Source organism: Accipiter gentilis, chromosome 26 (assembly GCF_929443795.1).
Source record: "Accipiter gentilis chromosome 26, bAccGen1.1, whole genome shotgun sequence".
Classification (NCBI taxonomy): domain Eukaryota; kingdom Metazoa; phylum Chordata; class Aves; order Accipitriformes; family Accipitridae; genus Astur; species Astur gentilis.
In genome coordinates this window covers 5,879,019-5,902,089 of record NC_064905.1, presented here as the reverse complement: position 1 = coordinate 5,902,089, position 23,071 = coordinate 5,879,019, and the positions used below count along the sequence as shown (strand labels likewise).

Here is a 23,071-nt window from a genome sequence, read left to right as displayed (position 1 = left end):
TATATAGAGAGGGAAAAGGAGAACAAGGAACAACATCTGTCTTTGAAGGATTTGCTGAACTTCTGTCAGTCACTGTGATGGCTAAAGAATTAAACTGTTGCACTTTAAAACAAAGAAACAAACCCCTGGTTTTAAATTCAGTTCTAGAAACAGTTTTGGAAGGGGCACACTGGCTCAAATTCACAAAAGAACTTGTATACACATCCTGTGCTGAGTGCTGTTTCTAATATTCCTTGCTTCTGGTGTAGGATTTGTAACCTCAAGTAAAGTGCTTTAATTCCTTATATAGCAGACAAACAAAAGTCAGGCGATTAAAAAATTGCAAGGGACACGATACTGAGCAAGAGCTTGCTCAATAAGTAGAAGAACTTGGGGCCTCTACACCTAAGGTCATCCCTGTGTGTATTTGTATTTTTATTTACTTATTTATTTATTTTTTAGACCGATCATCCTCCATCCAAGGGTGCTATCCTTTGGATATTTCCCTGGCCTATTCTTGGAAGCATTCAGTGACACTGGCTCTACAAATTTCTTGGTAATCACTTTCATTTGTTAATAACATCCTGGTTAGAAGATATTTTGGAACATTCAATATCAATCTGTCTTGCTAAAATTTAAGTCATTATTTCTCCTACTGTTAATGGGCATGTTGAGTGATTGATCACCAATAGAACTCATTTTTCTAACCTACAGTTGGCTTCTCCAGACTGAACAACTCTTTTGCGAGTCTTGTTTTATAAACACCTTGATGTTCAAGTTATTTTCTTCTGTACCTTCTTAATTATCTACATCATTAAACTTCAAGTTTGATATACATTCTTCAGCCAAGCCCTTTTTACTTTTGTTGTTATGTACAACCTTTTGCTAATACATCCAGCAGTACTTTCCTTGCAATGTTACTTCATGTTCAATTTGTGGCTTTACCTTTACACCTTCATCTGTTTCTGCAGTACACATCGGACTAATTACTTTCCTTTACATAGCTGAACATTAGATCTCTTCTGCCTTACCCTCTAATCTAGAATTTGTTTTAACTGAATTTTATCTTGCCTCAGACTATTTGTTCAATTTGTAATGTAATAGGGCAAAGATGTAAATCCTGGTTTTCTTTTATGGAGTATTATACATGTTATAATGGAAGATTTTTAAGAGGGGGAAGGATTTATAGCTAGGAAGTATCACAAAATGCTTCTATTGCTCTTTCACTCTTTTTTAGGTGTCCAAAATGGCACCCTAGGACACACAATAATGAGTTAGATATGGAACTTTAATGAGTCTCACATTGATACAAAGGTCTCAGTGAGTCATGAGTGGGAGAAGGTGAAATCTTTTCATATTAGGTGACTAGCCAAGTTTACTTGAAAGAGGCAGAGTCACTCCATCACTGGGATGACTTCTTGACAGTACAATTTTTTGTTCCCATTGACACAGCTTTGCTCCTGTGTTAGTTTTAAATACTTGGACTTCATCTGTCTGTTCAGTGCCTACACAAGCTACTGGAGAGGCCAAAGTTCCTTCTGTGCAATACTGGACCTTACTACTTTCTTCATACGCTACCTTGTGTACTTCAAGATCTAATTAGCTTTCTTCTTCCTTTTCCTTCTAGGCAGGCTAGCTAACTTAGGAGCACCCATTCTACCACTTTGTAGACAGATTTAGCTGTCTTTTGTTGTGGGGATGTACTGGGGTGTCAAGCCAGTATAATATTATGTGCCCTCAGTTTCTCACTTATAAAAAATAATAGTAATTACTCTAAGGAAATGGTTTGAATCTTAAATAAATAGATTCATAGGAATGTTTAGTTTTATAGATATAAGCTTTCGGTTTTGGATGAGCTATTCCTGATGCAAAACATCAGAGGCAAAAAAAGCCCCACATCAACACCCCCTCTGCCAGCAGACCTCTTATGGCTTATTCAGCTTAGCTTTTTTTACACCCTACTGCCCCTGAGCCCCCAAAGCAGTTGCAGCAGATTGAAGAATTGGAGTAGCATTCTGGTTGCTTTTTTTTCCTTAACTATATCCTCTGCCACTCAAGCTACAGCTGATATGGGTGTCCTAAAAATAGGGATTTGAGGCACATAGATGGATTTTTTTTTTTTCCTATGCTCTCAGAAAGCTATTTAACTGTAGTTACATTTTGTGCTGCTTGCACTACAGTAAGAAATCCAGCAGAGCTGTTTGTCCAATATCATTGTTAATTTTTGAAGTATTGTTATCAGAAATAGTAACTACCTATTTTTTTAATGTTTTAGGTCTGTGCTTGTAATCTTTTCAGTCTTACCCCTTACCAGTATCTACCTGGGAACAGATTTTCTTCTGGGTTAATGAAGTCTAATTGTGTGTCTCCTGATATCTTTACCAACCTTGCCTCTTCCTATAGATTGCTCTGATGTGGACATTGATAAGATAATGAATTTGGACCACATCCACAGTCATATTTTCTGAATATGTCAGACAAAGACTGTTAGAACAATGAAAAGAAGGAAGAGGTAATTTTGGCTTAGTATTGAAAACAAGACACGTTGAACATAGACTTGTGAACCCGTAAAAAATGAAACAAAATCAAAAAATGAACTAAGGATTTTTAGCTATAATATGTCAGAGATGATAAAGGCAATACTGAGTTTCTGCAAAAGCCCTTTTATATGGCATAAATGGACAATGATGGACACTTAAAAAATGGACAAGAATTGAAAATTTTGTCAAAAGTTCATATAAGGTCTGTTTTCAAATGCCAGCCTGTTTCAAATACCATTTTCTGTTAAGTTCAACTGGTGCAGGAAATATTCAGCACTTCTAAAATTCAAGTTACTACTTGGCCTTTTTCTTGCTTCCTCTTTAATGAAGACAGAAACTTTCTTATTTAAAGGGAAAATTCTGTTCCCTTTACAGCAGAGGGGTTTGATGTAGGGTAGCACTGGATCTGCTTTTCAAACTCCCTCCTTCGTCCCACAACAGACCATGTATAGGATTAAATAGCACTCATTTTGGTCAACTGAAATATTTGGAGATAAGCTGTCTTGTGTACTGTCTTATGCTTATGGCATTTCCATGATAATAACTGTGGAGGGGGGAAAATCAGATTTATACTTTTTTCCCAGTCATGATTTGTCATTATAAGTGAACATTCTTTTAGGCAATATAGTCAATAACAAAATGCTAAAAGGCAAGTTTGGCATAATCCCAGTTTTAACCTTTATGAAATATCACAACATCTATAGAGAGTAACATGCCATGAAGTTCTTAACTGACAGGATTTATAAGAAAATACTTCAGTATGTACTGATCTTTCACTATATACACAAATAGTGATGTATGCTGTCATTGTTGTGTGTGTGTAACAGAGGCCAGAATTTTGTCTGGAATGTTTTGTGGGGAGTTTGGCAATTCTGTGTAATAGCACTGTCTTCTGCTATGGTTTGGATGGCTTTTATCTATCCACTAGAGGCTATTTCAGGATAAATTGACGAACTGCACTGTATCTTTTTACTCAATCACTTCTATGTGCAGAGTGCCAGTAGTATTTTCAGAATAGCACTTATGATAAGGAAAAAGTAGGTATAAATGGGCTGCTGAGATATTTATTGGTACTCCTAGTTCTGTTGATCAGGAGCCTTGCCAATGCAGTGACTCGACTACCTGTTTAGTGAACAGGTAGAGCCTTTTCTAGCCAGAGTATTTCTCCTCCTCAGTGATATAAATAAGAGTTGGTGACTTAAGGATAGAATGAACAGGAGCTGAGACAGCTTGTCATTGCTGAATCTTGTCCTGACAGCTGCCTTAGCAGAATGCATTTGATAAACTGTGATTGACAAAATACTTGAAAACTGCAGCTTAAGACTGAATTTGTGGAGCATGCAGAAGTAGACAGGATGAAGTAAGAATAGTCTTATGAGCACACAGAGCTGTCATCACACACATAACTCTCTTTAAATTTGAAAAATAGAGAGCTGTAGGGAAACGTAGGCTGTCCTAATGTAATTATCAAGATCATTACTGTAATTGAGCCTTCATTTGAAGCTAGGTCATTATGCAATATTTTGTGCTTGTTTATTATATAAAATCTAATCTTGTAACTTAATTCAGCAGTAGAGAAGGGGCAAACTTTCAGCTACTAGTTGCTCTGAACTTTTGGAGTCCATACATAAATTTTGAAGTTTTATGGTCCGTTTTGATACTAAAAAAACCATTAACAACAATGGACCTCATTTCACTGACTTTACATTTCTGGTTTGAGAACAATTAGAATTTTCCACTTATTGCAAATTAAGCTCAGAATTCTCCAAAAAGGAAACCATTCTAATGCATCTTCTGCACAATTGGAGGCACTCAGAGGGCTTTTTTCTTAGGTGGGTTGTCTTTTGTATTTCAAATTGATGTAATCTCCTTAATTGTCTACATAAAATGTTATAGGCCATTCCACAAGGTTATGGTAATGAATTACACCACTTTTGTATAAATACTGGGGTGATTTTCAAAGTACTTCTATATATATTCAGTTGCAAAAATAAGATATACAGAACACTGCTGGTATTGCCAACTGCAGAATGCTGTGGCAGTAAGCAGAGAGCACAGTAGTCTCCTTTCCTTTGTTGAATGTAGTCATTAGACTGCACTACTAGTTGATACATGTGTTGGTGTTCATTCTACTTTACATTTGCATTTAAATTCCTGTGAAGGAAAAATAAGATAGAAGTAAACAAGTGATGCTTATTGCTCTTCAGTTGGGACATCCTATTAGATGTATGACTTTAAGAGAGAGAGAACATTGGGGAAAAATCCCTAGGTATTGTTTACAAAGCATCATATGTCCATTCAGTCTCCAGCAGACTTCAAAAGGACATATCCCTGAGGTTTTAATGAAAACATAAATCAACAGGGAATAACTAAAAATACACTTAAAATGAAAAGGAAACTAGGTCACTCACCACATGACTCAGTATTTGTAGCTTAGGCAGAGAGTATATTGCAGTGTTTTTCACATCATAAATATCCTTCTGGTACGTGTGGAAAGTATTGTCTACATTTACTTACTCTAATATGTTATCCATTTTGAGTCATTGTGTCTAATGCTTTCTCTCTAACACTGCACAGCATGAACTTGTAATATGTTTATGTATCTCTGTCTTGTCCAGACAATTCTTCTGGCTCTTCTGTAAACTGCATGGTTTGTAGCAACTGGGCAGAGTCCTTAAGGCTAGATCCCATCTATCAGGAAACAGATGAGTATATTTATTACTAGCCTATGTTGTATGCAGAGGGAAGCAGCTACCATGATGTGTAAGGTAAACGTACGTTGTAGCATGAAAGAGCTGAATTTGTCTGTTTTTTTGAATGTGTTACAGCCTCCTCCTGCGTTTTGTTGTTCTGTTCATGGGGCAAACTTAATTTTGGTGTTTTTTAAATGAGCTGGGAAAACAGATATGTACTGAGGTGATCGTTTTCCGTATGCCAAGTGTTATCCAGGGTAGCGAAGATAAAAGATAGTGAAAAATTTCCTGAAGAATCTTATGATGCTAAATGGGTGGGAGAGAAAACAGCAGGTGAAATTGATAATTGTTAGGAAATATGATGGGCTCCAAATTGTCTGTTATTATTCAGAAAAGTCATTTTAGTGTGACAGTAGACAATCCTATGAAAGGATATCCATAGGACATTACCATAATGCAAACAACCCCCTTCTTGCAACAAAAAAGAGGAACCAGTGGGAAGTTTATGTAAAGAACAAAACAGAAAATATCATCACTGCCATTGTATAAAGGTATGGGATGTCGATACCTTGAAAAATATGTTAAATTCTCGTTCTTCTGTTTGAAGAATGATATAGTAGAACTGCAAAAGGTAAGAGCCAGTGAGATGGGTTACCCAGAGTATGGCATAGTTTCCTTGTGAAGAATGACTTTAGTAGTTTAATATTCTCTAGTGTAAAAAAAACAGCGACTGGTGACATGATTGGAGTCTGCGCAGTGGTGAGTGACATAGAGAACGTGAATAAGCAATGATTGTTCACTGCTTATTCCCCATACAGGAGCTATACAACATCAAATTAGCAAATGGCAGATCTGAAATGAACAACAATCTACTTTATATAACATTCAGGGAATTTGTTGGACTTCTAATCCCTGGACATTGTAAATACTAACAATTTACACTGGTTCAAAGCCAGACTTGAGAAATTGGTGGAAGAAAAATCCAACTGGGGCTGTTGAATAAAAATTTTAGGAAATCTGACAGACAGACTCCTGCAGTTCCAGAAGCTATGCTGAAGGATTAGCTTCATATGTTTACTCTAGTTTTATACTTTTCCTTAGACTAGAGATGTGATAAAAGATCCCTACAGGTTGTATGTAGATTCTTTGTCAAAGAGCACAGAGAATAATTTTGTTTCAAAGCTATAGGTGATCTCATTATAGAGGCTGAAGACATAGCTGGTAAAATTTGAGATTGAAATCTTGTCCTTTGTAATTTTTTTCCTCGACAGATAACACAGTAAGTCAATAAGTTTGTCTATGTGTCTTCTTGTCAATAGTGTGTCAGTTCTTAGTTCTTCAAAATTGTTTACAGGCATAGATGACAAATTAGATTTTTCACTAATAGAACTTGCTGTAGAAAGAGACGAGAGATCAGTAAGTAAAAGTAGGTCTAAAGGTGGTTGAGACTCATCAATTAATTAACATGCTGTAACAATTAAAAAACAAAAAATAATTCTTAACAGCAAAGAACATGAGCATATAATGAGGAAGTCAGATGCTGAAGTTACTACATTAAGAGCTGCTTTGCTTTGTTTTGTTTTGTAAGGCATTATTATTTCTAGAACATCGATCTCGATTACCAGCTCCTGAGGAACACAACTGTATGTATTTTTTGTAGTGTTTCTTTATATTTTTGGGGGCTTGCTTGATTTTAAATGAGCAATGGACTACAGTGTTAGAAGCATGCAGGATTTTGTAGGGCCTATGGAATATTCAGGTCATTGGAAAAAAAGCCCAATATTGTCAGTAGTATTAATGTGCTAGCGCTTTGGTCCTTCTTACCTTTTTTTGTCTTAACTTTACACTGTTCTTTTGACAGAAAAAAAATCACATTTCAGTGGTTTGGTTTTATGTTTGTTTGTTTTAGAGGAGGAACAAGGTGACACAACACCCAGTGTGGTTATAATAATTTAGCGCTATTAGAATTGCATGCTTGTACTGGAAAACCTTCTTTTCATTGTTTTATGAATCCTGTAATGTTTATTTCACAGTTGTCACAGTGCTCCCTTCTGCTGACATTAGTTAATAAATTAAAACAAGTGCAATCTTATCAAGAGCAGCTAACTTTGGTTTATTCCCTTACTCACAAAAGAAGCAGCAAAGTGGTATATGGCAGATAATTTTTACTGATTTGTTCTTTACACTTTGAAGCTGAAAAAGTACAGGATATCAACATGTATCCCACAATAAGGAGAAAAATTCTTTTTAAGGAATTCTTTTTAGCCTTTTCTATGCAGTTGTTATTTATGCAGTTTTGTGTGCTGCCAAAAGTGATGAAGAACAGCAGTGGGTGCTTTTAATTGAAGTGTTGATTGGTTGTGTACAATGCATATGCTCCCCTCTAAATTTAAACTTTGTACCTGACCACTTTTGTTGTAAAACTTGTGTAATGTGAATTTTGTCATCGTATTTATGTTATGATACTGGGTGTAGTGATTTTATTTTTTTTCTTCCCCCAGATAGCTGGATTTGAAAAAGTGATACTTTCACCAGGAACTGTTTAGTTTGCACTTCACTAATTTAAATTCTCCCCATTAGCCTAATAACATAGTAATTGGAACAGAGGCTGAACTGATAGTAAAGTGTTATTTCAGAGAAACACTTGCATGGAAGAGGTATTAAAGAAAGAGAAAGCAACCTTAGAGTACCTGTAGTTGCTACTTGAGACTGCAGCTTTTCTTAGTTTTTAATAAATTATTCCCATGAGAATTGTGGCTTATGGTTTTATAAATTATGGGGATATTGACCTGTAGCTAAGTCATTGACCTGTATGGGTATACTAACCCATTCCTAACAGCATGAAGTAATAGTTGTTAAATTGATGCTTATTTTAAAAAGCAAAGCAAAACAAACCCAGAAGGAAACAGCTTGTGGAAGAGCAAAAATGTTATGAAGTTTCACTTAGAGTTTTTCTTTTTATGTGAGTCAATGACCATGTTGAATTAAGAGGCAATTATGAATATTTTAGATGTTAGGGCTTGACTGTTCAGGGGCATTTAAGAAGATTCATCCAAACTACCAGTGATTTAGTGGCATGATTTTAAAGTGGTATTGTGAAATTGATTGAAATTCCTATGTAGACATATTTGTTTGGACTTAAGAGAGCCTGTACTTAATTCTTTTTGGAAATGACACAAGTAGAAACCATTTAATTTAATCTAAATAAATCCACTTGAAATTTAGTTTGAGTTCACCTTAAGTTCATAAGTCTAAGCAGACTTCTGCACAAAGAAATAGACATGTCTATGCACTCTACTGAGTGCTGATCTGAATTATGCATGTTCCTGTGATTCTTATGGTACTAGTACATCCTAATGCTTTTATTAGTTCATAGGAAATGAAAATACAGAATGAAGGTATTTGTCATTTTAAGGCCTGTACTGTTGTCTCTAATGTAGCTAATTGCGTAGTTGATTCTGTATAAAAGATATGGGCAATGAGCTGGGAAATTCAGCTCCTGGTGCAGTAGATCTGTTGCTGTTCATGTTTGGTAATGTTTAAGACATCATAAATAGCAATTTGAGTAAAAAATTCTTCTGACCTCCATTTTGTAACCTTACCTTTGGTAGACTGAGGAGACGGAAAATTATGTATTTGCTGTTGAGTTCACTGAACTTATAATAAGCTTCCCAATGTACTTGAACTAATATTAGAACATTTTCCTTTGTAGTGTTTGCCATTCTTGCATGAATATTTGGTGGTGTGTTAACATACTTAAGTGTATACTTTCAAAAAATAAAATGTCTTGTGGATATTTTATACTGGAGAATAATTCTGTTTGAGAGCTGCTAGTATACTATTCAGGTAAAGGTTTTTTAAGTTTAATTGGCTTGGTAAATGTACTTCCAAGGAGAGAAAAATGAATACAACTTTTGTAAAAGATCAAACAAAACACTGGATATAAAATGTGCAATAGAACATAATAGAATAAGACAGCAGATAGTAATTCTGTCAAGATAACATAGGAAAAGAAAATTTGTGTGGCCCTTTTATTGCAGAACAGTACATAATCCCATACTTCTGTGCATGATTTTTATATCACTGACTTTTTTCTAATTTTGTCTTCATCATTATTTGCCTCCAGAAATGGTATGCTTGTAGGTTAAGAGTACCACATTTGTTACATCTGTCCAGTATGCTTGATCCAAAATGTTAGGGGAGAATGTGATGAAAAAAAACAAAACTAAAATGTTATTTGAGGTAAATGTAGAGCTTTGACCTGCCCAATACTGGGAGAATGTTCTGTCAGTTCTTACAGTTTTTGTCCTACTCCTCAAAACCCATAATGATCAGTAATAAATGTTGAGCAAATAGCAACCAAAATGTACCGAGGTATTAACAGAGGAGCAACTTCTGCTCATTCAAAGTGTTCAATAGAGAGGAAATCAGAGACAATTGGGACAAGCCTCAGCCATGTATGTGTGACAGAAATGAGGCAACTGTTTGTTTCTGGATGTTTTTATGTGAATATTGGAAGGGAGGGGAAGCAGCCTGAGAAATCAAGGGTATTTATTTGTAAGACCTTTTTTAATGCTTCTGAAGTGCTAGTTTATGAAAATAAACTGTCTTTTTATTGTTTGTTACCAGTAAAAATTGGGTTATGCCACTTTGTTCTCATTTTCCCCCTTCGGTTTATCAGAGCTTAGGAGGATATTTAGGCTTTGGTCATATTTAAAGCTCCACAGTTATTTTCTAGATGAGTATTGACAGAGAGGTACAAGAATTATGGGTGGAGGAAGCAAGCCTTATAAAATGCAAAAAGTTTTCATACTGTAAAAAAACCCCAACCAAACAAAACACCAAACCATAAACAATGTACTATCTTCTTAAAGGGAGGAGCATATACTCTATGATTGGTAGCCAAGCTTTTAGTGATGCCTATTGGGAAATGTTAAAAAATGGAATTCCAGAATACCTGACTAAACTAATAAGGTTGAAAATTCATAGTGCATGGCTGGAAGCATCCATTCATACAGGACTATGAAGGAGAAAATTCTGAAGGAAGAAAACAACTGGGGATGGGGGGGGGGGGGGGGAAGAGAGAAAGAAGAGAGAGGAGTGATACTTGTTCCTGGATAGGTAATAGTTATGAGCCATCGTCAGGCCAGCTCAAAAGGGGAACCATCAATTAAGGACAACAGGACATTTGGCAATCAGCCTCTTTGCTGTGAGAAAGATGTGTCCTGTGGGACCCAGGAATGCTCTGCGCTGGGATCCTGACGAGTGGGGCCTCCGACTGCGTGGTGTTCAGAGGTGCCTCCTGATTGCTGGTTACACAGCATAGCGATAGAGAGGGAATGAAAATGAGGAGAGTAATTACAACCTTCTCCTTGTCAGCCTTTCTGAGGGACAGCAAGAAGATGTTGTGTAGGTCTCGTGAGAGTGCCAGGCCTCATGGGAGACTGTTGGGGAGTGAGAGAAACTAGATAAATGTTAAAAAGGAATAGAATGGTGGAAGCAGAGTATCAGTTTCTGAATAGGCTGCTGTGAGGAAAGGGGAAGAAAATAAGTTTGCTGAATAACATGTAGAACATAAGCAGCTAGTCTGAACATCATATACCTCACAGGAGACCAGTTTAGGAATTGTAGTATTTGTTTTCTCAATTTTCAAAAAGTGTTGCTAGTATTCATACTGTTATTTAAAATTAGCTCCATCAGCATTGTTTTTTAACTTAAACTGGGACTTGAGACAGCAAGCTGAAAACTGCCACTAATTCATCCTTGAAAGTAATGTAGAGAAAGCAGATTTCTTTCTCTCTGTCAGTTACTGTAGGAACAAACGGACCTGTGGACATTGGGGTGTTTGTGTTTTGGAGGAATGTGTAAGAGGAAAACATAGTAAATTCACAGTATTTACTTTTTCCTGATGTAAAGTGTGGTGTCTGATAGGGACTAAAATTAACGTAATAATCTAAAGATTTGCTTTAAAAAATTTTTTTCCTGATTTTTGGCAAGGCCAAAGATTGTAGGTCTTAGTCTATTCTTTCCTGTCCGATAATTGCAAAATCCATTACTATCCCTTTGAGATGTTTTTTATAAAAGCCTGTATTAAATCTGAATAAAAGCCTAATAAGTAGATTAGTTAGAACAATAGTCCTCATGAGGACGTTTGATTCTGAGTGTAGCTGCTAGAGATAACCCTAAATGCAATTAGGTTTAACTCCCTGTGAGTGTCAAAGGAAGGTAATACCCAGTGAAACTTCCCTTCAGATGACACTATTTTTAAAGTGTCTCAACATTTAAATTATTCTTTCCTTTGGGCATCAGTAACAAAGTGTTTTTTTAATTGTTGGAGAAACAGAGCTTGGAAACTTATGTTTTAGCCACTAGTTTTAAATGGCTCAGTTTCTGTGGGGGAACAGTTTATTGTCCTCATCTGTACCCTTTCTAATTGTAAGGATCAAATATCCCAAGGTGGCCACAGACAAGTAAAAAAAGAAAATAGCAGATTCAGTAACATACACAAGCTTAAAGCTTAATGTGATATAATGTCAATACATGAACTGTTGATGGACTAATTCTGTTTTCTTTCCTCTTGAGAGAGAAATGAAAGCTAAACTTCTATTAAAACAAAAATAGAGACAGTAAAGATTTCAAAAATGTGCATGTTATAGGGTGTGATATAACAGAAACTGTAAAATTTCAAACTACTAAAATTGTTTCATTTAATTGTAAGTACCACAGAAGAATTGCATTGTATTTAAGCATTCGGTCCCATTTTCACATAAAAATAGATAAAGAAAAAAAAAAAAGCTTAGTGAAATAATTCCATGACTTTTTTTTTTAATATATATTCCTGAGTATGCATCTGTTCACTTATATTTAATTTCTCCTATTTTTAAAATATGAAAAGTATGAAAATAATCTCATCAACCTTTAGTATTATATTTTTGGGAAAATTGCTGGTAACAACAAAATGAAGAAATTTGCAATGATTTCTTTTTTTTATTTTACCGAAGTGTTTATATTCATAATCATTGTGTTCTGCACTTCACGTATCTTTGCTTTACTTGCATTATTGTTCTTAGATTCATCTTTCAGTGGAACACTCCTGAAAATCTCTTGTTTTCCTTCCTTGCTTTAAATGAAAAGTCTGTATCATCAAAAGTAAAGCTGAACTAATTAGACATGAGCCAAAATACCTGAAAATTACTTCTAGTCATACCACATCAAACTGGAATTTCATGTGTGGCAAGGAGACGTTTAGCCAGTTCAGTAAACTATTTTTTATTGTTTGTAAAAGTGTAAGTTGTCCCTTAAAATTACTTTTTACCCCCAAAGCCAGCAATGTAAAACTCAGGAGTTGCCATTCTTTCACAGTATTTCTGTTGCATGCATTTTAGGTCCAAAATATTTGTGCTCCTAAAAAATAGCTAATTTGTTTTCTTGCATCTTTAACATGCAAAGTGATTTATTTTCTATTGTTTTGGTCAGCTGTTTTAATATCTTTAAGTGTCTGTGCTTTGCCTTTTTTTCTTTGCATATAATAAATTACTGTGCTATACAGAACCCATTTTCATTCTAGATTCTGGTGAGTCTTATAAAAATTGTTAAGGATTTGAACCTGAGATGTACCAAGTAAAATAATTTCTCAGTGAAGCGCTAAAGGCAGTGAAGAACAAGAATTGAAGTGACCATACATTAATAATTAAAGCTTTTTATTTTTCTGGTGTGTGCAAGGAAATTCATGTAAATAAATAAAAATAGGTTTTATGTTTCCTGTTTATGACACCTGAAAACTCTCCTGTCATTATTATGAAATTTAATAACAATTTTCAATTGATTTTGTGGTTTTCAAATGTAAGAGGACTCCCTAATCACTTCATGCTTTCAAAACCCATGTATATTTGGATTAGTTGTACAACCAATAGAAACCTGTTTTCTTTTTAGTCAAAGAGAAAGACTATTCAAAACTAAAGGGGGGAGGGAGGGAGGTGTATATATTAAAATCTGTCTTCCTAAAGCTGGAGAGTTTTTATGAGGCAAAAAAGAAACTCCTTGCAACAGTGTAGTTTCACTGGTTCATGTCTAGTTGAGATGCAGCAGAATGAGCCTGATTATGTTGATAGTCAATATAAAAGTCATCATGCTGCTGCAGTAAACATGTAAGAAGTGATTTATTGCAGCTGAAAGTGTCCATTTTCCAAATGTATCTTAGGAGTCTGGTTTTAGATAATAAAAATTATCTTTTAGAAGGATGTAATGATACATACTTGGTTATAGAAGTAAAAGATAATAGACTGAAAATAAGTTACTATGATCTTAAATACTGAACTTAAATACTTAATCTGAACAGCATGTATGGAAACTCTTATGGACTTCAGGTTACATTCTAATGCACATATTATAGCCAGATTTTATGCACTCTGTCCTTTTTGTGGTTAATGATACTGAAAGTGGTTATATGTACCTCCTGCAAAGCAAGATTTCACCAGTATTACTGCTAGTCAATATGCCTTTTTATATGTCATTGATAACAAGATAAAAGAATTCTCAATCTCTAGATAATAATGAGTAATGTATTTTTTAAGTATTCAGGAATGCTTTGGGTGGGAGGAGGTGAAACATTCTGTTGGCTGTATTGCACCAAAAGTGAATGGAATGGGAGAAAAGGAGGAAAAGAGCCATCTCTAAAATGTATTTGTTTTATTTCATTTAGATTTTCACACACACCTTTCTGAGAAATTGAAAGACAGACAGACAAGCTGGCAGCAGCTGGCTGAGACAAAGAACTCTCTAATACGTAAGGTTTTTATCTTGCTTAAACTACTCCTTGTAAATTTAGAACCTAGTTTAGAATTTGTGGGTTTTGCTCTGATTAATCTTGTTCTGTTTATGTTCTGCTTATTATGTATTGTGGGATTTTTTGTTTGGTTGGTTTTTTTTTTTCCTCCTAGGTATTTATATTCTGTTGAATATACCTGATCTCTTTACTACTTACTTCTATTTCATTGTTGAATATTACCTTCCTGATTTGATTGAACTAAGTAAGGGTGGGGTTTTACTGTGAGCCTTCACTGGGTGGTGAAGGAGCTGCATTTTCCCTGAGCTGACATTGCTTCATGGGACAGGGCTCATCACATGGAGAGAAAGAGAGCTGAGACATGTAAGAGATGCCAGATCTGGGTACACATAGGTGTAATTTAAAAACAATATGGTACCTATATGTAGCAGTATTGTCACAAAGGCAATTACATATGTTTTATCCCATTGGTAAAAGCTTGCATGTGATACATGTTTCTTCAGTGATTCTTGAATCTTACTTTCTAATGAACGATTTAGTGATAGCTCCGTTCATCTTTAGTTTTGATTTCAATTTTTTTTTATCTAAAAGTTTCAGATTCAGACAGTCACTCTTGGTGTGTCACTGAAGTTTTGCATCTTAGGGGCAGTGCAAAACTATCAGGGGGGTTTGTTGGGTTTTTTTTGTTTTTTAAGGAATGACCTCATTGACAGACAATTATTTTTTTTAAAGTACCACTACTCCACATGCACACACATACCTTTTGTTTCTGTGAGAGTAAAACTCCTTTGGCAGGAGGAGGATGTTTGGAAAAAAGCTTGCAATGTACTGTTTAGCAAAAGAAAAAATTAACAAGAGGTAGTAATATAAATCCAAAGACTTCTTAAGGAATTTTACTACAAAGATAATGATTCAGTGACATCTTCCTCTTGATGTTTCTTGAATTTAAAAAAATCATTTTCATTCATCGGATATGTACACTTATACCAACTGTAGTTTTAGTATGTGCCCTTACTAATTTAGCAGGGGCCATTTTTTATAGTCTTTTGTCCTCAACACTGCAATTTTTGCTTTGTATTTGAGTGCCTAATGAGATGAAAGATATATTTTGATATTTTATTTTTTTCTTCCATTGCAATCATGACCTAGTACATACATGAAAGATACCTTTCCATTTGGACTTTTCACTCAAGCACTTAAGTAAATGCTTTGCAAAATCAGGGGCCTAACCAGGAATAATATTCTGCTTGGTTAATATTTAAATGAGACATAAACCAAGGTTTTCTTGTCACCCCCAATTTGATTTTCTGATATACTTCTTTTCATAATTGCTTGATTGTTGGTAAAAACTAGTGAATGGCATTATGCTTTGAATCTCAAACAGCACCTGAGCAAATACTGGGACAGTTTCTTACATCAGATTCTGGAAAGTACCGAGCATCTGTGACCATTTTGTTGTTAATGCAGCCCAAGAATGCTCAGTGTGTTTTCAAAATGGAGATAAGGACTGTTTTTTTTGTGTTTCCATGCTTCTTAGAAGAGTGGGAGCCAGAGCATTTGGTAGAGCAATTAAATTTCCATAATGCTGGTATATAATACTAAAAACTGTCCAAGGTGGCATGTGTATGGTTGGTAACAAAGATGAAGAATGGAAATGATCTTGTATGTATATCTGTATTTCTGAAGCATTCATGATTATTGGCATTGCGGAAGGGACTTCGGCACAGGTGAAATGAATAGGTTATACTATTTAGGCCATACTAAATCTCAAAGAATAATACTTGAGTGCATTTTCCAGGATCATGGAAATGTTTTGCCCTACAAATAGCATCCATCTGAACAATGTCTTCTCTTATTTGAAGCTTTAAGACTTTTCATCAAATGTTGTTTCTCTTTGGTTTAGTTCTTTTCTCTGACAACCTGATAGTCTTCCCAATTCAAACAAATTTGATTTATATATTGCTTTTAATTTTTGGTATTGTGTTTGTTCAGAGCTCTAGAAATCAAGAACAACACGAGAATGTATTAATAACCACATAGCAACTCAAAAATATTTGCCAGTAGTATTAATTCTCACCTCTGGCTTGACAGTAACATGCATTTAAGAAAGTAATTGAACTGGGACAAGTAATAGGAAAACTTAGTACTTTTTATTACTTTTATGACCCTGATTACTTGGACATACTAAATCTGATATGAATAGTAGAATAGTTTGTTGCATGCTCTAAATGTGGTAAGAAAGATGCAGTGAGCTTATAGATCCAGATGTGCTGACCGGCATTGATGTCAGCCAAATCTATTATGTTAATAATTCAAGGGAACTGACTAAAACCAAGCTTTATCTCTGTTCCTTTTAAAAAGTACCATAGGATTTTTTACCTCAATCTGGATGCTGCCAAAACCAGACAGATGGCACTAACCTTGGTTTAAAGCCTCAGCTGGCTGAGAATGCATCCAAACAGTGTTGCAAAGCTTTCAGTGTGCATGTTGTGTCAACAGAAGAGGACTCTTTGTATCACCATGAGTAGAGCCCTCAGACTTTTCATTTTAAAGGTACCCAGTTATCGAGTGTGCTCATTTAGTGGGTGGATTGCTTTGCTGTGTTCTAATAAAATGTTAGGTCTCTTGATCTATTCAGCCTTTGTTTTGCTAAGGAGAAAGATGCCGCTTGTGCAGACCAAGAGTTAATGGGAAAAAAAGGAGGTTAAGTGCTGAACATGGGTATTACAGTGGTCAGTGCTTCAGAAATACAGGCAGAAGGATTGTTGTCAGATCCATGTTCAGACTTTGGAAGGAAAAAGAATACAAAGCATCCTATAGGAAAATATCTCAATATGTCCCCTACTCCTAGTATTTGGAGTAGACCTAAATCTCACCTTTTCTGACTTCTCCTTTTCTGGGAGAGGAATTCTCATTAGATTAAAAACCAACCAACCAAACAAAAAGAAACCCCAAAATATCTCAAATCTATCTCATACATCCAGAATTAAAAATAAAAACAAACAAACAAATGAACAAAACCACCCTGGGTTTCTTTTTATAGCTGTAAAATAATGTAACAAAAGCTCAGAGATTTATCAAAATCTTTAAATTAATGCTTTTAAAGCATTCAGATAGTAATGTTGAGCAATATATAAAAGCAAAGGAAGAAATGTAATAGTGCTCTGCTTAGAGTATGATTTGAAAAGGATGCTGAGAGGCCTGTGCTTCTCGTTAAGTAATAAAGATAAAAGGATCAGTTCCTTGTATAGTGTGTGCAAGCCTACCTAAACACTAAGGGCAACGGAAAACTTAACAGCGAGGGAGAAAGGAGCGAGTCAAATAATTAAAAAAAACATATTGCAGTGCACTAACAGTGGTTATCCAGGCTGCCTTTTTTCTACCATTTCCTGTCTATTGGTTCACTTTGCAGTCATCGTAGTGCAGTTTAAGCATCTTTGCTGTTTGTTTCAACATGATGTTCTTGAGTAAACTGGGAGCACAAAAATCTGGACATTGTAGTGGAGTCCATAGTCTCTGAATTCATGTATGATCCTGTCAGCACCAAAAGGAGATTTGAATGGCTATAGTTAACAAGCTACGTATTTGATATGTTGCTGCAGCAAGCATACAATTATCTCAAAGACCTGTCATGATCTGTGATGTGCAAATAAATTCTTAATTTTGGGATGTTATCAGTTGAATAATTTAATGAAGATAGGGATTATGCCTTTTCTGGGGGAAGAAAATGGATTGGATTTTATCCTGTGCTTATAACATTTAGAAACAAAATGCAACTGGTTGTATGGGGTTTTGATTTAGGAGAAGGATGTCTCTATGGCATGACATTTAAAATCATCAGTGAGAATGGTAGACTGGTGTCCAGCAACCTTCAGATATAAATAAGTTCTTTTACTTTGTTGCAAATTGTATTTAAACACTGTGTATGGATATTGTGGATAGCATAATTCTGTTTAAATCACAGTAGTGAGGAATTTAGTTCACCTTGATACTTTCAGTGTGGATTTGCTTTACTGCAGATTATATGGGTTTGCATTTCTGGGAGGTTTTGGGGGGGTTCCATTTTAATGGAAATTCTTTCAAAAATACACGAGCAAAACCTGGTTTTATCATGAGATTTTAGCAATGATTTCTTTATGTAGCCAAGTCCAGGTCGTACAATTGCTCTTCATGCAACATACTGTTTTGTTAAGAAACAATCAACAAAAGAATGTAAACCGCAAAGCCAAAAGCGTGCGATAAAATAAAATAAAGAGAATGTAGGAAATTCTGAGGGGGAAGTAAAACTCTCTTGCATGTTGGTTCCTAGAAGAAAACAAGCTGACAGTTCTACCAGGTGCCTCTCCTAGGAGCAGACTTAACACTTGTTACAGAATTTGTCTTGAAAACACCAGTATTTGAACTAAAGAATTTGCAAATTTGCTTGAGAAACAAAACAGATTGTGTGTTGAAAGACTGAGCTGCTAGCAAAATACTCGATCGTGTCAGATTTATACAAACCGATCTCCTGTGTATTGCACCATGTCCTAGAAAACTGGAAGCCATGAAAACAAGAACTTATATTTTAAGGAGTTCTGTGACAGCTTATAAAAAATAGCTTTTCCACTTTGTACATGAAGCTTCTACCTTAAAGAAACTGATGAAATAGGTGGTAATTTTTAACACAAGCAGTGACAAAATAAACACCATCTGCTAGTGTTGACTTATTCCATAGTATTCTCATGCTGGGTGATTTTATTTCACTTTTTTTCAGAAATAGTTAATGACACATCTGCTGTGTGGTGGAGGTGCATTTTTGGTGATTAAATGTGGGCATAAGTTTAGGGAAAACAATAATGAAACTTTTTCAGGAAACTGAAGGAAATACTGAACTACTAAAAGGAACTTAAAAAACAGATACCTATGTTGATGCCTTTTATTTAATTTTTTATTTTTATCCAATTTATTATTGGATCAAAAACGTTAAACATATATTTATTCTTTCAAAATACCTGGTTATCATGAAAATCTTCTCATGTAGTCTTTCTTTTATCAAAGCAAAAATCTTTCCACAATGACATTCTTAGACTTCTAAGCAAGCCTAGTTTTCTGTCACGTCCATGAATCTGTGGCTGTGAAGGCAGAGCAGGTTCAGGTGTCGTGTGGGATCAGTGTCAGATGGGAGAAAGTATTTAAGGGAACATAACATACAGTGCCATCATTACAACTGCAGAACAAAATAATGAGGTTTATCTCAAGATCCAGCTGGATACTGTACAATAAGAAATTCTACATTCATGCAGAGTTGTTTACTTTTATAGAGTATGTCTTTATCCTGTAAAGCTCTGTGAAGCTATCTTTCCTCCAAGCCAGGTTGTAAGACAAGATGTAATCATCCGGTGTCCCTGGGTTATTCAGACAAAGTCAGAATTCATGGTGTTTTGTATTGTGGCATGCTTTCTTCCCTTTGGTAGAGCTTGGTAGTCCTGTTGGTTTGAAGATTCCTCTCTTGTGTCCCTGAAGAGCAGTGTTTTCCCAAATTACCCCGGTATGTCCTACCTTTTCCTTCTTAGTCAGCAATGAGAAGTCTTCCTTGTGGGAATTCCTATTTAGCACTTTACTGCAGAGGCATTAACATAATGATCCACTATACAAAATCCAAGCAATTAGGCTGTTAAACCTGTGTTTACTGTGCCAAATCATATGTCTCTATGCTGTTATCAGTATAAGTAGATTTTAATAAATCCAAAAAACTAAATGCCTGGATCTCCATATGGATGGGTGGATATTTGAGATATTGAGATAGAAATTAAAGCCATGGATTGGAAACCTTAGGAAAAAAAAAGAACCTTTGGCTACTATATTCTCTAGTAGGTAAAAAACCAGGATTGACTACACAGAGATATGAATTCAGATTCTTTGTCTAAAAATTTAAAAATCTCAAGTAAAAACAAATTCAATGTCTTCCCTTCCTGCCACCAAGGTCTGTTTAATGGTATGAAATCCTTGGCCTTCTTTTATTGTTTCACAAAGTGTTTTGACAAGTTGTGCAAGTAAAACTGTATACAGTATAAAAAGAAAATTACGTCTGTAAAAAACATAATATAAACAATTTTAAAAAGAATTGCCATTTCTTTTTTAGTTGGGAGTCCTGAAACATATAGTGAGTATAAATGAAGCTTTGCATTACTTCCTTATAAACACTGGCTAAGGAGACATTGATAAAAATATGTTTAAGGATAAATGTCTGTACTTACAGTTATTTTAATACTTTTATTCAAATTTCATTCAGTTTATTATTTTCGTAATGAATGTGTAGGAAAGCAGTGCCTGTGAAGTAATATGCGATTAATATTAATTGTTCTGATAAAAGAAAAAAAAGAGCAATCTGAGTTAGTGGATTTTTGTCTTTACAGACTGCATAGTAATTAAAAATTGGAATGAGAATTCATGCGGGTTGCACTAAATGTGTACTGCGTATATTAGATAGTGAGCAGCTGAAGTCATCCCATGTTCCTTAGCAGTGATAAACAGATTTACATAAGTTAAATACTTATATTAAAAACCTTTTGACTTGACCTGATTTGGTGTAAACATTGCATTTATGAATTATCAAACCTCTTTGAAAGACAGCCTTATGTATGTGTATTATCATTTATGTTAATCTGAAACATTTCTCAAGCTGCTGTGCATGAAGTTAGGGTGAAGAATGCCTTGCTTATTCATACCCATATGTATGCTGTGAAACTTGAATAAGGAGGGAGACAAGAAAAACTGATGTAAAAAAAATAAATTATACAGATATTTTTTATACCAGTGCCATAATTCCTTAGATTAGGTTTACTTATATCCACTGCTAGGGTATAAGTGGAGGGAGCCTGACCAGTGCTTTCTTTGTGAATTTCTGTATCTTGCTTTTATAAACACTTTCTTTTGTTTGGATTATCAACTGGAAATATAATGTGCTTTATTCCAAACTGGATCTGCATCTGGGGCAAAATATTTATAGTCTCTAATGCCATAATAGTAAGTAAACCAAAACTGATTACATTGTATTTCTTTAATATGGAGAAGCAACGAGGAAACGATGACAGTAAATTATTTTCAACTATGTTACTTGTGAACTCTTCCCCATATTAAAGATTTTTACATTGACGATGCATAATTACATTCAGAGGTTGTCAGTGGAAGGCCAAGCATTTTGACAGAAACGTAGATAGTGGATGGGCTTTTGTATCTGAACAATTAAATCTGCTTGAAATAATAAGCAGAGGTGAAAAGCTGAGTCTTACACAGCATGCTTCTTGATATCCATTTTCTTACTGGCAAAAGTGAGTTCAGTATTTTCAACCAACTTCACAGTATTTCTCCTGCCAGTAAGACTTACAGACATATCTGGTAATACGTTTTCATGCTTCTTCAAAATTTATTTCCTTAAACAGGATCATTAGGAGTTAGTATTTAATCCCAATATAATTGTTTAGATTTTGAGTGATGTTCAGTAGAATGAATGTGCTTCAGAGACAGGTTTTTCTCTAGTGTGTATGCTCAGAATATGGCCATACTTGATTGTACTTGGTTCTTTTTTTTTTATTATTTAGAATGAAAGCTTTTTTTTCTTAGTCAAAGTCTGGGGTAGGAAAAACCATGTGCCTCATCCCACATGGCTTGAACCATTTGGTCCTTATTAATGAAAATATTGAATGTGGTGTTAATTCTAGGAGGCCCCTGAAAGGACTTACTGAAACTCACTGGCATAATCCTTTTTTTCTTTTTTTTTTTCTTTCTTTTTTTTTTTTTTTTTTAACAAAGCATGATTTTTATTTGATTAAATAGGATGTGGAAGTGGGAAATAGAGTGAATTTTGGAACACTAAATGATCTGCAACTAGGAAAAAAAATCAGGTCGCCTCCTTTTTAGATACCAGAAATCTTCATCTGTTACCTATCTAGCTTGCAAAATCTTCAGCTTTCCTTGAGCCCTGTAATATATTCATTGTTTGGGCAAAACCATACTGCTGCCCTCCCTCCTCTTCCTACTCAAAGGATACTCGACGATTCTCAGGATTAGTTGCCCCTGAGTTTTGATTCTGAAATTTGACTTTGTGTATCATGTGATATCATCATCAGTTTGGGGAACATATATTGGTGCTTCTTTTCAATAGTAAAACCAGCTTGTGCAGCCTCCCTGACAGCTTATTACACAGTACAGACTGAACAGCCACATGTTCAAATTTACTGAGTGCCTAGCTTAGTCACTAGAATTGATGTATTCAGAGTAATAAAAGGCATCTCTTCTTTTAGCCACTGTCAGGCTGCCTTCTCTTTATAGAAAGCCTTGTCAGAAGTATCAGAACTGCACTTGCAGTCAAACTTTTCATTGTCTTCTACTCTTAACAGTAAGGTTCGGATCCTTCATTTCATAGACCTAATTCAGAACTAGCTTCATCGTAGGTTGGTTTCTGAACATTATGTCTGATTAAAAGTTACTTCTGTAAAAAATTTTGAGTTGCGTATCTTAAAGGCAATATTCAATACACCTGCATTTTTGTAGCTTAAATTTAGGAATTGTATCAACAATCTCTTGAATACAGGAAGAAATTAAGACTAAAACAGGAAATTAAGACCACAACTTCCACGACTGTGCTGTACTGCTACATGTAATAAAGGCTAAAGGATGTAAATTCCACAGAGGCAGAATTGAAATAAGAAAAGTATGTTTCAGCTAGGTTTAGGTGAATTTAAGGAAGATAGACAGGATTGACATGTATTAATTTCTTAATTTTCTAAGTCACTTCTGTGATATGTATTATTGACAATCCTCTTAAGGTGGCTCAGAGTTGGTCAAGTCTGTGGTGTTAGGAAGTGATGTCATTTCAGGCATGCGTAGTTGTCAGAGTGGTTAATACTGCTAGTTAAGTAATGTAATAGTAATATGAAAAGTACTGCAAATGTTAATTATTACAAAAAATTTAAATGTTATTTGCTTTCCTTTACCATGCTTTTTCAGATATGTCCTTCTAAAACTGTGGTGGTAGTAGAAATCAAACGGTCTCAAAGTTAAATGGGAAGTAATGGGAAAGGACAGAAATATCT

The 23,071-nt window shown here is 35.0% G+C and overlaps 1 protein-coding gene across 12 annotated transcripts in view; it reads left to right on the top strand.

The window, feature by feature from the left end:
• Positions 1 to 23,071, top strand: part of TENM2 (teneurin transmembrane protein 2) — a 641,052-nt gene that overhangs the window by 302,266 nt on the left and 315,715 nt on the right. For 8 of the 12 annotated variants that reach the window (XM_049829387.1, XM_049829386.1, XM_049829385.1 and 5 more), the window contains exon 4: positions 13,914 to 13,997. The exons of the other annotated variants lie outside the window; for them this stretch is intronic. In XM_049829387.1, coding sequence (XP_049685344.1) covers positions 13,914 to 13,997 — 84 coding nt within the window. The remainder of the gene's footprint in view (positions 1 to 13,913; positions 13,998 to 23,071) is intronic. 12 annotated transcript variants of the gene reach the window in all.